At 37.3% G+C, this 14,834-nt stretch overlaps 1 protein-coding gene across 1 annotated transcript; it reads left to right on the forward strand.

Annotated features, from left to right (window-relative positions):
- Positions 1 to 7,158: 7,158 nt before the first annotated feature.
- LOC114768179 (serine protease 45-like) lies at positions 7,159 to 13,755 on the forward strand. The gene is made up of 6 exons (XM_028960335.1): positions 7,159 to 7,174; positions 7,363 to 7,525; positions 7,963 to 8,158; positions 9,867 to 10,062; positions 12,438 to 12,647; positions 13,745 to 13,755. The coding sequence occupies exons 1-6, from the start codon at positions 7,159 to 7,161 to the stop codon at positions 13,753 to 13,755; spliced, it is 792 nt and encodes a 263-aa protein (XP_028816168.1).
- Positions 13,756 to 14,834: the final 1,079 nt, after the last annotated feature.

A 14,834-nucleotide genomic window follows, 5' to 3' on the forward strand; every position in this document is an offset into this window, starting at 1 on the left:
TGAGACATCGCTATTCCTCATGTTGCTGTTCTCATACAGAACTTACCTAGAGTGTTATTTCAGTTTTGTTTAGCCATTGTGCAATTTCTGTTTTATTCTTTCAAAATGCCATCCCTGGTGTGACAGAGCCCTAGTAGGAAAACACTGGAGCAGCACAGTCTATATATGTGGACACACTTTAGCTCACTCAGCCCCCAAATAATGCAAAAATCATGTGATTCAGTCGTATGTATTGCCACCCAGGGCAGCCAGGGCAGCTCATTCAGTCATATTTACTTTATTTACCAATTGCAGCCTGTTTTTGTAGTGCACTAATAACCGTGATACTACCCAGTGTACCATGTGGGTCCCTTGTGTTTTTTTCTGAGGGCGGCATAGCCTAAAGCAAGCCTTTAAAAAAGGGTTAGAGTTTCTACTGCATGCTTTCTGTGGCCAAGAGAAAAGTTAAAGAGGTCCTAAACAAGCCAAAATAAGGCTTTTGATATGTGGACTGGGATGGGCTTAGTCTTCATCCTCATCTGGTTATATAATGGGGACCACCAAAAAGGCAACACATTATTGCACCATTTAGTTTCACACATTATTTCACCATTTAAAACTATTTAATGCAGTTTTACAGTATACATTAGAACCCATAGGTAAGTTTTTCAATGCAGAAACATTATCAGAAATTTAGATTAATTGTAAACAACAGTCTAAGAAAGAATGAAAGAGAGAGTGTTTGAGGTTTAAATGGGAGACGTGAACAGAAGTAGGTTTAGTGAGGGACTGAAAGGATGCCACAGAGAGTTCTCAGACTCGAGGAAAAAGGGCTCCCCCAGCCATTCAGGACTTGTGCTCATAAATCACACAAACCTCCACAGGGTTCACAAGCGCAACAAAAACCAATGGAAACCTTTAAAAGCTCCATTTTGTGTGACAAAGAAGTCAAATTATATATTTCCTTGTTTATGCTTTATTCTTCAATCACAGTCAGGTCCAACCAAGCATTCTGTTTGGTTGAGAGAATCTGAAAATATGTAAATTATGATATCTCTATCATAACACCAAATAGGACATTTATAGAAATAAAATCTGTTGTTTTCCCATATGGTTGTATGGTCACTGCAGTCATAAGTAAAAAAAAATTATCCAAACCTCTCATGGTTAAACCATGGGTATTGTAAACCTGTGGGATCATCTGTTGCACTCCTTGTTCTCCCACTGACATATTACTGCCTAATGGCTGTTTGTTGCATGTTAGCATCTACCTTTTATCATTTTAATTCATGAACCTGTTAGGTCTTCAGTTGTGTGTTAGTGGACAAAGCATGACAACATATGCTGTCAAATTCCAGATCTGACCATCTGACCTTCCTCTTTCTGAATGGTGAAGAAGAATGGCCAAAGAACTCTTAATACATATTGTTATTTTTTGCCTCTGTAGAACCATAGACATGATCGGGGAATTAGTATTTAATGCCACAATGGTTTGAGGAAGGAGCAGCACAGGCACTCAAAATTGGGTGAGATTTTAATAATCAGAAAAGGCGCAATGACCAATGACCACAAGCATCCAGACCATAACGGGTTACAAGCCATCACATCAGGCCTGCAGCAGCGACCCCTCCCTGCCAGATGAGCTGAACGACTTCTTTTCACGGTTTGAGGAAGAGATCAGGGAGCCACCGAGGAAAACGACTCCCTCTATTTGAGCAGACACATGCACATTTGTGGCCTACTGGAGGCCATTTTGCAGGGTTCTGGCAGTTCTCCTCCTGTTCCTCCTTGCACAATAGAGGAGGTAGCAGTCCTGCTGCTGGGTTGTTGCCCTTCTCCCTGACCTCTTCCACGTCTCCTAATGTACTGGCCTGTCTCCTGGTAGTGCCTCCATGCTCTGGACCCTATAATTTATCCCTGTCTATTCCTTTGGGCTTAATAAACTTTTCTGATTCTGATTCATTTGCACATCAGCATGTGAAATTGTCAGTGTTACTTCTTAATTGTATAGCTCTTTTCACCGAAGTTTGATTGACTTGAAGTTACATTGTGTTGTTTAAGTGTTCCCTTTTTTGAGCAGTGTACAATTCAAGTTACTGGGTCATATACACATAAATAAACAATGGTGACATTCAATTAAGTTTTTAAAGGGTGCAAAGGGTTCTACAAGGAAGAACACCCATTTTTTATGACATGCTAAGTTTAACATTCCTGTAAAGATAATTGCAAATTTACCTTAGGTTTGAGGCAAGCATATGTAAAACAACAACATTGCTACTATGGTTTATTACACTTGATGGCATGAAGAATATTTATGTACGAATCATTTTTTTATTAAAACATTTGGTGCTACTTGCTTCCCATCAACTCAAAACTCCAGTTAGACCACTGCTTTTAGGAGACAATGGCAAAGATGCAAATATAAATGCTGAGGATCTGCATGATAAAGATGGAAAAAACAAGAAAATCAGGAAACTACTGACATAAAAAGACGTGTTCAGGAGTGTTCTTTCATTCATGTCTTGTGATACTGCTTTGAACCATGGACACATTTTGGCTTTTCCAGATAGCGGTTTTACTGTGTTTGCCAGGTACAGTGAAATGTTTCATGTGTATTTTATCCTGTGTGTCTTGCAGTGTTCCTTCTGTGAAAAATGCTGAAATGTGTTAAAATAACTATCCCACTGGACAGTAAATTATCTATCTATCTATACGGTGAATGTAGTTGACAGGAACTAAAAATGCTCAAGGAACAGCACTTCATAAATGACTTTATTTTTGATTAATACATGTTTTGTTTCTTATATAGCAGCTACCGAGGCACAGACAGGTAAGAACATTCTGTTCATTTTGAGTATTAAAAGTGTTCTAAAAGTGTTCTGGTAGAAGAAGTACACAAGCGTACTTGAGGTAAAGTAGAGCTATACAAGGAACAATTTTTCTCCATTATAAGTAGAAGTCCACCGTTTGAAATACCTTTTAAAAGTACAAAGGTTTTTAAATGTACTTAAATACCAAAAGTAAAAATATAGTGATTTATTAGGGTTATAATGTACTGTTAGTAGTTTATTTCAACTAGGGGACATCTTTTAACAGAATGTCATTCATTTGACTGATGTTCATTAAAGCGACAACAAGCACAAAGTATTGAAGGCAAACCATGTCAATTTGGTGAAATATGGTTACTATTGAATAAAGGGTTTGAGAACAAGCATAGTTTAGTCACAAAATCTGGCCAAGTCAGATTTAATGTAATAGGAACTATACACATTAAGAAGCAAGACACATAGGTGACATCAGGGGTCGGGGCTTGCAGTGTTTGTAGGTGTTCTGTTTAGCTGCTAAATATAAAGCTTTATCTGCTGCACTAAACAGGAGAGGAGGTTACAAAATTCTTGCTGTGTGGTCTTAAGAATTTGGCTTGTTCACTAGTGTAAGGTAAACCCCCAGGATTAACATAAAGAGATAAAACAAGAAAAGTTGAAAGTTGTTACACAAATAAATAGCAAAGTCGAACAAAAATTCTACTTAAGTACAGTTACAACGTATTACTTCATTACTTCTCATTTCTGTAAAACACAGTAAAATGAAATAGATGATTGGCATAAATAATTGTCATTTGTTACCCGCACTATTATTATTGAATCATACAACACTGAAATATTGATGCAATGTTCTCTTTCATTGGTATGTGTTTCTTCTGTGAAAAAGGCTGAAATGTGTTAAAATGCTTATGTCACTGGACAATAAATGATCTATCTATATATATGGTGAATGTAGTTGACAGGAACTAAATATGCTCAAGGATCAGCACTTCATAAATGATTTAACTTTTGATTAATACATGTTTTCTTTCTTATATAGCAGCTACCGAGGCACAGACAGGTAAGAACATTCTGTTCATTTTGAGTATTAAAAGTGTTGTAAAAGTGTTCTGGTAGAAGAAGTACACAAGCGTATTTGAGGTAAAGTAGAGCTATACAAGGAACAATTTTACTCCAGTATAAGTAGAAGTCCACCGTTTGAAATACCTTTTAAAACCCCCAGGATTAACATAAATAGATAAGACAAGAAACAACATCTTGGTAGTTATCTATATCTAGAAGAAACAAACAAGATTTAGCTTTTGATTTGGATCATTTTTGTTCTGGAAAACCTCAAACCCAAATCCCTAAAAAAAAAAAAAAAACAAATTTTAGCGAGTGACCAAAATACTAATATGGAGCTAATGGAAGGTGCATTGCAAAAATCACATGGGGGGACACAAGACATCGGGGCCTTATTATAAACCACAAGGCAATAAAAATCTATTTTATTTCTCTGTAAAATCAAATGCAGTCCCAGTGTCTCAGCACACATAGCTCCAATCTGAAAAACCATTGAATATTTGATAGTTGTAATCAAGACCGAGTAAATACAAACACACTAGTAGCTGCATTTCAGTCATGCGACTTTTATGATGTACAACGGCGAGGGCAGGAGGTAAAAACTGAGTTTAAGTCTATGGAAGAAAGTGTCGCAGAGACTCCATATTCCGCATCTTTCTCACATCATTTAAACGCAGAATAACATTGATGATTTAAAAATACAGGGAGTAGAAAGTATGGATAATCAGGCTAAAACAAAAGTTGAAAGTTGTCACACAAATAAATAGCGAAGCAAAGTATTGATACGCGAAAATTCTAATTAAGTTCAGTTACAACGTAGCACTTCATTACTTCTCATCTCTGTAAAACACACAGTAAAGTAAAATACATGATTGGCATAAAAATTATGTCATTTAATGTTACCATAAAAATTATTATTAAATCATACAACACTGATATATTGATGCAATGTTCTCTTTCATTGGTATGTGTTTCTTCTGTGAAAAAGGCTGAAATGTGTTAAAATAATTATCCCACTGGACAATCAATGATCTATCTATCTATACGATGAATGTAGTTGACAGGAACTAAAAATGCTCAAGGAACAGCACTTCATAAATGACTTTACTTTTGATTAATACATGTTTTGTTTCTTATATAGCAGCTACCGAGGCACAGACAGGTAAGAACATTCTGTTCATTTTGAGTATTAATAGTGTTCTAAAAGTGTTCTGGTAGAAGAAGTACACAAGCATACTTTAGGTAAAGTAGAGCTATACAAGGAACAATTTTACTCCACTATAAGTAGAAGTCCTCCCTTTGAAATACCTTTAAAAAAAATCTAAAGTCTTTAAATGTACTTAAATACCAAAAGAAAATGTACAGTGATTTATTATGGTTATAATTCAATAGTTTTTTTTCAACTAGGGGACATCTTTTAACAGAATGAAAGTGAAGTGATTGTCACACGTGATACACAGCAGCACAGCACACAGTGCACACAGTGAAATTTGTCCTCTGCATTTAACCCATCACCCTGAGTGAGCAGTGGGCAGCCATGACAGGCACCCGGGGAGCAGTGTGTGGGGACGGTGCTTTGCTCAGTGGCACCTCAGTGGTACCTTAGCAGATCGGGATTCGAACCAGCAACCTTCTGATTACGAGGCCGCTTCCTTAACCACTAGGCCACCACTGCCCCAAATGTCTTTCATTTGACTGATGTTCATTAAAGCGACAACATGCGCGAAGTATTGAAGGCAAACCATGTCAGTTTGGTGACTTTTGAATAAAGGGTTTGAGAACAAGCAAAGTTTAGTCACAAAATCTGGCCAAGTCTGATTTAATGTAATAGGAACTATACACATTTAGAAGCAAGACACATAGGTGACATCAGGGGTCGGGGCTTGCAGTGTTTGTAGGTGTTCTGTTTAGCTGCTAAATTTATCTGCTGCACTAAACAGGAGAGGAGGTTACAAAATTCTTGCTGTGTGGTCTTAAGAATTTGGCTTGTTCACTAGTGTAAGGTAAACCCCCAGGATTAACATAAAGAGATGAAACAAGAACATCAAATTTGAAAGTTGTTACACAAATAAATAGCAAAGTCGAACATAGATAACCAAAAATTCTACTTAAGTACAGTTAAAACGTAGTACTTCATTACTTCTCATTTCTGTATAACACAATAAAATGAAATTGATGATTTTGTTACCATCACTATTATTATTGAATCATACAATACTGATATATTGATGCAATGTTCTCTTTCATTAGTATGTGTTTCTTCTGTGAAAAAGGCTGAAATGTGTTAAAATGCTTATGCCACTGGACAATAAATGATCTATCTATATATATGGTGAATGTAGTTGACAGGAACTAAATATGCTCAAGGATCAGCACTTCATAAATGATTTAACTTTTGATTAATACATGTTTTGTTTTTTATATAGCAGCTACCGAGGCACAGACAGGTAAGAACATTCTGTTCATTTTGAGTATTAAAAGTGTTGTAAAAGTGTTCTGGTAGAAGAAGTACACAAGCGTATTTGAGGTAAAGTAGAGCTATAAAAGGAACAATTTTACTCCATTATAAGTGGAAGTCCACCGTTTGAAATACCTTTTAAAGGTACAAAGGTTTTTAAATGTACTTAAATACCAAAAGTAAAAATATAGTGATTTATTAGGGTTATAATGTACTGTTAGTAGTTTTTTTTAACTAGGGGACATCTTTTAAGAGAATGACTGAAATTTGACTGATGCTCATTAAAACGACAACAAGCACAAAGTATTGAAGGCAAACCATGTCAATTTGGTGAAACACGGTGACTATTGAATAAAGGGTTTGAGAACAAGCACAGTTTAGCCACAAAATCTGGCCAAGTCTGATTTACTGTAGTAGGAACTATACACATTTAGAAGCAAGACACATAGGTGACATCAGGGGCCGGGGCTTGCAGTGTTTGTAGGTGTTCTGTTTAGCTGCTAAATATAAAGCTTTATCTGCTGCACTAAACAGGAATTCTTGCTGTGTGGTCTTAAGAATTTGGCTTGTTCCCTAGTGTAAGGTAAATCCCCAGGATTAACATAAAGAGATGAAACAAGAACGTAAAAGTTGAAAGTTGTCACACAAATAAATAGCGAAGTAAAATATAGATACCCGAAAATTCTACTTAAGTACAATTACAATGTATTACTTCATTACTTCTCATATCTGTAAACGATACAGTAAATAAAAAATAGATGATTGGCATAAATAATTATGTCATGTTACCATCACTATTATTTTTGAATCATAAAACACTGATATATTGATGCAATGTTCACTGTCATTGGTATGTGTTTCCATCTGTATTTGTCCAATAGAAATAGAAAATGGTTTAAAGTAAGACACTGGTATCTTTAACATAACATCATATCCTTTAACCCAGAGCCTTTTTTGCAGAATACACAGGTCTTGTGTTATGAAGAAAACATTCCCTGACACCTTGTATGTTTTTTTTATTTTTTTATTTTACACTAGTGTGCGGGACAGCCTCTTTAAACAGTCGGATTGTAGGAGGTGGTGCTGCCACCGATGGTAGCTGGCCCTGGCAGGCTAGTCTTTACCATAATGGAAGACATGTCTGTGGTGGAACCCTCATCAGTAGTAACTGGGTGCTCACTGCATGTCACTGCGTTTTCAGGTAAACCTAGGCACAAATAAGTTTGTCCAACTTATTGTAAATACAGATAATAAGAAGCAAGCTGCTTATATGTTCCTATGCATTACCAGTCAAAAGTTTAATCACACCTACTAAAAAAAACATTTGAGTCTCTCCAAATCAGGGGACTTTTGCTGTATTGGCAGCATTTCACACTCTTGTTTTTTCTCCACCACCTTAAGTTAGAAAATGGGGATGGTTTTCAACAGTCCTGAAGGTTAATGCTGAACATGTTCTTATGATTCACTCATGTTAATGATCATCCCATGAAGTGGCTTTTGATGATGACAATAATGAACAATAGTGACTTGATAGTCTATGTGCTTATATGCACTACAAAACATGCAAAAACATGCTTATAATGTCTTATGTTATGGTGCATATTAATTGTCTTAAACATGTCTATCTCTTCTATGTAGAACAAATGCCAATCAATGGACTGTATATCTGGGCAAACAGAAACAAAGTGGCCAGAATCCACACCAAAAATCCTTCAGTGTGAAGACAATCACTCCTCATCCTCAGTACAACAACACTTTTAACAACAACGATGTTGCTCTTATACAAATGGCCTCTTCAGTGACATTTACCCCGTACATCCAGCCCATCTGCCTGGCAACTGACTCCAGTGTCTTTTACAATGGCACCACCTGCTGGAGTACTGGATGGGGTAAAAAAACGAATAGTAAGTCTATTAACTTTTGCATCTAATAATGCAAGCGTTTATATTAAATATGTTTATCATAATTATTTGATTGGCTCAGCAGTGAATGTGCACAAAGTTACTGAAGTAACTGAAGCTATCATAAAGAATAGTGGTGACTAAGGACTGTATTGAGGTTCTGAGCCTGATTTAAATATTTTTCAGCTTCACAGACCGCCTCTGATGCTCTTCTTGAAGTACAGATTCCTGTGATGGGGAACAGCCAGTGCAGAAATCAATATAAATTTGTCCCGAATGTTAAAATTACATCTCAGATGATGTGTGCCGGAGCAGACGAGAAAGGGACATGTCAGGTAACTCAAACAGCTCAAACTATAGAGAGAACATGGGTTTGACCCAATGATTTTTACTTATTTAGTATATTGTTACATTTAAATATATAAACAGTTGTTTATGATGTAACAGTTTTAAACATGCATTACACATGCAAGTATTATGAATATATCACTTTTCATGTAGTTTAATCTGTTACCTTTCCACGCCCTGATCATAGCAGTTACTAACTACTAATTTAATAATACTATATCTTTCTAGACTCTACTTTTCCAAAGCAGGAATTAGAAATCAAACAACAAAATCCAGGAAATTCATAGATGATATTATATAATAGATTTATTGAAAAACAGGAACAAAAACAACTGGAAGCTCTAAAGACTCACAATATAATATGATTTACCACTTTGATGAAATTCACTAGAGAAATTCGATTTTAATCCCTTAATTTGCATTATATTTTTACATTTAATGGAATTTAGCAGACGCCCTTATCCAGAGCGACTGACCATCAGTAGTAAGAGGCACAGTCCCCCCCTGGAGACACTCAGGGTTAAGTGTCTTGCTTAGGGACACGATGGTAGTAAGTGGGGTTTGAAGTTGTCTGGTTCATTGACGAGTGTGTTACCACCATAGAATTAGCTATTTTAGCTAACACGCTATTTTAAAAGCTGTGTGTCCTTGGAAGTGCTTGACTTTGACTTAATATTTTCTATTGTCCCACTTTCAATTGTGTCCACGTCCTGTCTGGCCCATTTTCAGGATGGTCAAAAACTATATTACTTTCCAATGTAGCGTAGCCTTTTTTGCATTTTGAACATCCATTCCCACGGGTAAAAAGCATAATGCCTCGAAGTGTGGTGAATAATTATATGGCTTTGCAATAATTATGCATTTTGATGTATGAAATACATCTGATTTAGTTAGCCTTAGTAATCTCATGACTAGACTACTGCAACTCCCTTCTAGCTGGTCTACCTCTAAGTACCATCCGACCTCTACAACTCATACAAAATGCAGCAGCACGAATGATCTTCAACCTTCCCAAATGCAGAAGAAATTTGCAATTGCAGTGGCTGAATAGCAGCTCCCTACAGTTTTCACCTCAGTTATGATAGCAACACATCAAGCACAAGAAGTGCCACTGTCAAGACTTGTTTTATTCCACACAACAACATCAAAATCTCAACATCTGTCCCTATAGGAAACTGGACATTCAAAATCTTAAATTAAATTACTTTGACGCTAAGAACCATTCACTTTTCTGGAATAAATGCTGAATAGATGCTAATTGTCCTCTGTCTCACCCTTTCATTTTGTATGTAGGGAGATTCTGGTGGACCCTTGCAGTGCAAACTGGGTACTCAATGGGTGCAGGCTGGTGTCACCAGTTATGGAATTCCTTGTGCAGTGGCAAACTTCCCAGATATCTACACTCGGGTATCTGCATTTCAAACATGGATCACATCAAATACAGCGGATCCAAGTGTTCAGTTTGTGACCTTCAACTCCAATGGCAACAGTGAAAACAGCAAATCCACCTCCAGATCTAATTCTTCCTTTAGGCCTTATTTAAATCCTCTTGCCTTTTTCCTTTCATCTTTACTGCTCCCTTTTACAAAACCTTGAACTTCACATAATAATGGTTGTATACAATAATCCAATTCCTTCTTTAGGCTTTATCTCAGTCCCCTTGCCTTTTTTCATTTTCTTTTCCAAAACTTTGAACTTTACATAATAATGTTTGTATATAATAATGCTTATATAAAATATTTGATTATACTATCAAATGGCAAATACATATATCTATTTCTAATTCGTTAAGAGACAATTTGCATAAATAAACAACATAAATACACAATAATTAACATAAATAATCAATATTTCTAAAGCATATCTAAATAAAGGTTAATTTACTGAGATTTCACAGAGATTTCATGGTTGATGACATATTTAGAAAGTTTTGCAGGTATTTAAAATGTAACAGTAGATTTAAAATGTATTAGTAATCTAACTATTTCAACTACTGTATAAAAATAATGTAACTAATTACATTTAATTTCTTTTGTAGTATTATGTATTTTGAAAGTTTTGCAGGTATTTCAAATGTAACAGTAGATTTAAAATGTAATTGTAGTCTAACTATTTCAACTACTGTATAAAAATAATGTAATTAATTACATTTGATTTCTTTTGTAGTATTATGTATTTAGAAAGTTTTGCAGGTATTTCAAATGTAACAGTACATTTAAAATGTAATTGTAGTCTAACTGTTTCAACTACTGTATAAAAACAATGTAACTAATTACATTTGATTTCTTTTGTAGTATTATGTATTTTGAAAGTTTTGCAGGTATTTAAAATGTAACAGTACATTTAAAATGTAATTGTAGTCTAACTATTTCAACTACTGTATAAAAAATATTGTAACTAATTACATTTGATTATTTTGGTAAATCATTTTACATTCACATTTACAGCATTTATCAGAGTGACTTACAATCAGTAGTTACAGTGACAGTCCCCCGCTCACCCATGGGCTGCCCACTGCTCACCAAGGCAATGGTTTAAATGCAAAGGAAACACTTTGTTCTGTGCGCCATGTGCTGTGCTGCAGTGTTTCACAATGAGACAATGACTTCACTATCACTTTTTAATATTGAGAGTATTGTATTGAGTATTGAGAATATTCATAGTTGGCTTTTTTTTAGGTGATTAAACATGCGTCACATTGTGGACTTTCTACAAGCCTGTTCATGCTAGCTATCGAAACACGAGGCCTCATTAAGCTTTCAGAAGTCATTACAAAGATGGTACGTACCATCTGGCAGAATTAGAAGAGCGCATTCACACTCTGCATATGATTAACAAGGTAGAGGCGTTCTTAGACTCCTACAGCTTTCTGAAAGTGATGCAGGCTGCTACCTGTTTAAATAGTCCAAGCATGTCTTACATTAGCTGAATTGAGACAGTGGATATTGTAGGTAATTATGACATGCACGGAGAGTTAGTGTTTTGCAGGTAGATCTCCAGCGGCTTCAGAGCCTGTGCAGCAAGGTACCAGAGTGACTGAACAACACCACTTGCAGATTCTTGCAGAACTCCCACTGAAGAGGAACGCCCTCTCATAAATGGCAACCCTATTTTAAGAAATGTGAAAATAGTGTCACCAACTACCACAGTTGTATTGTATTCCTCGGGCTAAAGTGACCAACATCAAATCAAATTTACGACAAAAAATAAACGTAGGTTTTCTAAAATCGGAATTTATGTTGCCACTAATGACATTCTAATGCGTCAATCAGAAATTTCCAAAAAATAATATTGAAGAGGTGTCACAGCTGGGCTCCCATTCAGCACCAATCAGCCTGAAAACAGGGATCTAATCATGGGCAGTTGTCCATGACTAGGGTCCTGTTATAAGGAAAGAGATGGCAGCAGAACAAGGCTGCTGAATTAATGTGGACTCACCCTTACGTTCCTGTATGTTGGTTTTGTTCCTGTCAAGTTTAAGTTCCTTTGTGTTTCTTTATTCCTTTTGGCCCTCGTGCCGTGTTTATGTTATAATAAATCCCTTTTTTAAATATCATTATGCCTCAGTCCCCCTCTAACCCTGAGAAGTGACAAGAGATCTATGATTTGGCAAAAATATGTTAAGGTAAATAATCTGTGTGGTGTCCACAAAATAACAACAACAACATTTATTTCTTATATAGCCCCAAATCACATACAGTATGTCTCAATGGGCTTTGACAAGCCCTACAGTTGACACCCCCCACACTTGACCCAGATTTCCAATGGAAATGCAAAATTTACTTTCATCAGAGAACATAACTAATAATATTGGCTTTTTTAATAATTTGAAATTGTCTTTCATTCTCGTTCTCTCTCTCCCAGGTGTAACAACAATAGGGATAACTGCACGCTGGAGAGAACTGGAAACAAAAGCCATTGAAGAATATGGTGGAGATTCACAAAGAGTGGATTACAGCTGGAGTCAGTGCTTCAAGAACCACTACACACAGCGTCAGAAGCGTCTCGTCTGGGCTGAAGACAAAAATGACCTGACTGCTTTTGAGTGCGCCAAAGTTGTGTTCTCTGATGAAAGTAACTTTTGCATTTCCATTGGAAATCTGGGTCCCAGAGTCTGGAGGAAGAGAGGAGAGGCCCAGAATCCATGTTGCTTGAGGTCCAGTGTAAAGTTTCCACAGTCATTGATGTCTTGGGGTGCCATGTCATCTGCTGTCCCACTGTGTTTTCTGACGTCCAAGTTCAACGCAGCTGTATACCTGGAAGTTTTAGAGCACTAATGCTTCCTGCTGTTGATCAGATTTATGGAGCTGCAGATTTCATTTTCCAACAGAACCTGGCACCTGCACAAAGTACCAAAGCTACCAGTACCTGGTTTAAGGACCATGGTATCCCTGTTTTTTATTTGGCCAGAAAACTTGCCTGAAATAGGCTATAGGGTATTGTGAAGAGGAAGATGCGACACGCCAGACCCAACAATGCAGAAGAGCTGAAGGCAACTATCAGAGCAACCTGGGCTCTCAATAACACCTGAGCAGAATAAATCCATGCCAAGCCGAATTGCTGCTGTAATTCAGGCAAAAGTATTGACTGCTGTACAAGCTCTTACTTTTCATGAATATGATCTCTGCAGCGGGAATCATTCCATGCAGAGCGGATACTTCCAATCAACATGCTGAAGGTAGGAAACAGGATTATTGTCGCTACTGTTTTCTGTGTGTTTAAAACGGTTATCCTTGCCTTTTTAATTTTGTCTCATTTTAAGTCATCTTTCCTGAGTATCTAGCCGAGCACATAGGCAGTGTTTGCTCAGTGATGGGCGTTGGGTGTCATACTGCTTAGAGTTGAGGTAAGGATTTGTGTCTGTGTGTTTGAGATTTCATGATGTTATTGTATGTTAAGTGTAACCTTGCTTTGCCCTTAAGGGAAACTTTTGGTGCCCATGTTGGTGATTAGTGTGGGAAGAACGACCCCTTTTATTTTTTATTTAAATGTATAATGGGGTGGTTTGTATTTTATTGTTTGGGTTTTGTTGTTGTGCAGTGAACCCCAGTCAAGCCCGGTGGGCCCTTTTCTTTGAGCAAATTAACCTCTCATATCGCCCCAGTAGTCAAAACACTAAAGCAGACACACACTCATGTCAACAGGCTGCTGCTTTCTGTATCTCCTCTTAGACCTGGACTAAAGCATCCACCAACAAGCCAGTAATACAACGTGGTGCTGTTGGATGGAGCGAGACATGTTGTCCCAGATGTGCTTAATTGAATTGGGAAATGGAGCAAGGCAGTCCATAGCATCAATGACTTTGTCTTGCAGGAACTGCTGACACACTCCAGCCACAAGAGGTCTAGCGTTGTCTTGCATTAGGAGGAACCCAGGACCTAATGGCAGTCATGAACATGGAGGGCTCTGCCCCCTCCCCAAAGAAATGCCACCCCACATCATTACTGACCCACTGCCAAACCAGTCATGCTGGAGGATGTTGCAGGCAGCAGAATGTATTCCATGGTGTCTCCAGTTACGTCTGCCATTTGTGCTCAGTGTGAACCTGATTTAATCTGTGAAGAGCACAGGGTGCCAGTGTTGAATTTGGTGAATCTTGGTGTTTTCTGGCAAATGCCATACATGCTGTACAGTGTTGGGCTATAAGCACAACCCCGACCTGTGGAGAAATGGAAGATTGGGAAACAGGTGGGGGTTTGTGCTAGGCTAGGCTAATCCTTGCTGGCTGTCTCTCCTGTCCATCCTACTATTCAATGTCTGTTGCCTGGATAATAAACTGGACTACATCAAATGTCAGTGGGAATATAGAGACTGCTGCGTCTTTGTTTTTACAGAAACGCCACTATTCAGCAAGACAGGCTAACTGCATTTCGTGCCAACAGAACACGGAATGGTGCAAGGACTCTGTGCTAGTCTCTAGCTGCTGTTCATCACTGGTGGAGTTTGTGACTGTGAGATGCAGATCTGCAATTCTATTTAAGCCAGTCAATATAGTACAAGCACCTAGTAGAACAGACAAAAACAACATTTTCTTTTAGTTAAAACCTGAGTGGTGGGTACTGAACATCACTGACATTGCCTAATTGGATTGCATGATCTGGACTCTTTATATTTGAGTTTATCTCATGTCCCTGTTGCTTTTTGTAACAAAGCCTAAGGTTTGTTACTATAATAATGAAAACTCTGAACAGCATAAGAGGGTACAATAAAACAAATTATTGATTGATAGCTCTTGCCATATCCAGTAAACCGTGTCCTGAA

Source organism: Denticeps clupeoides, chromosome 2 (assembly GCF_900700375.1).
Source record: "Denticeps clupeoides chromosome 2, fDenClu1.1, whole genome shotgun sequence".
NCBI classification, from domain to species: Eukaryota; Metazoa; Chordata; class Actinopteri; order Clupeiformes; family Denticipitidae; genus Denticeps; species Denticeps clupeoides.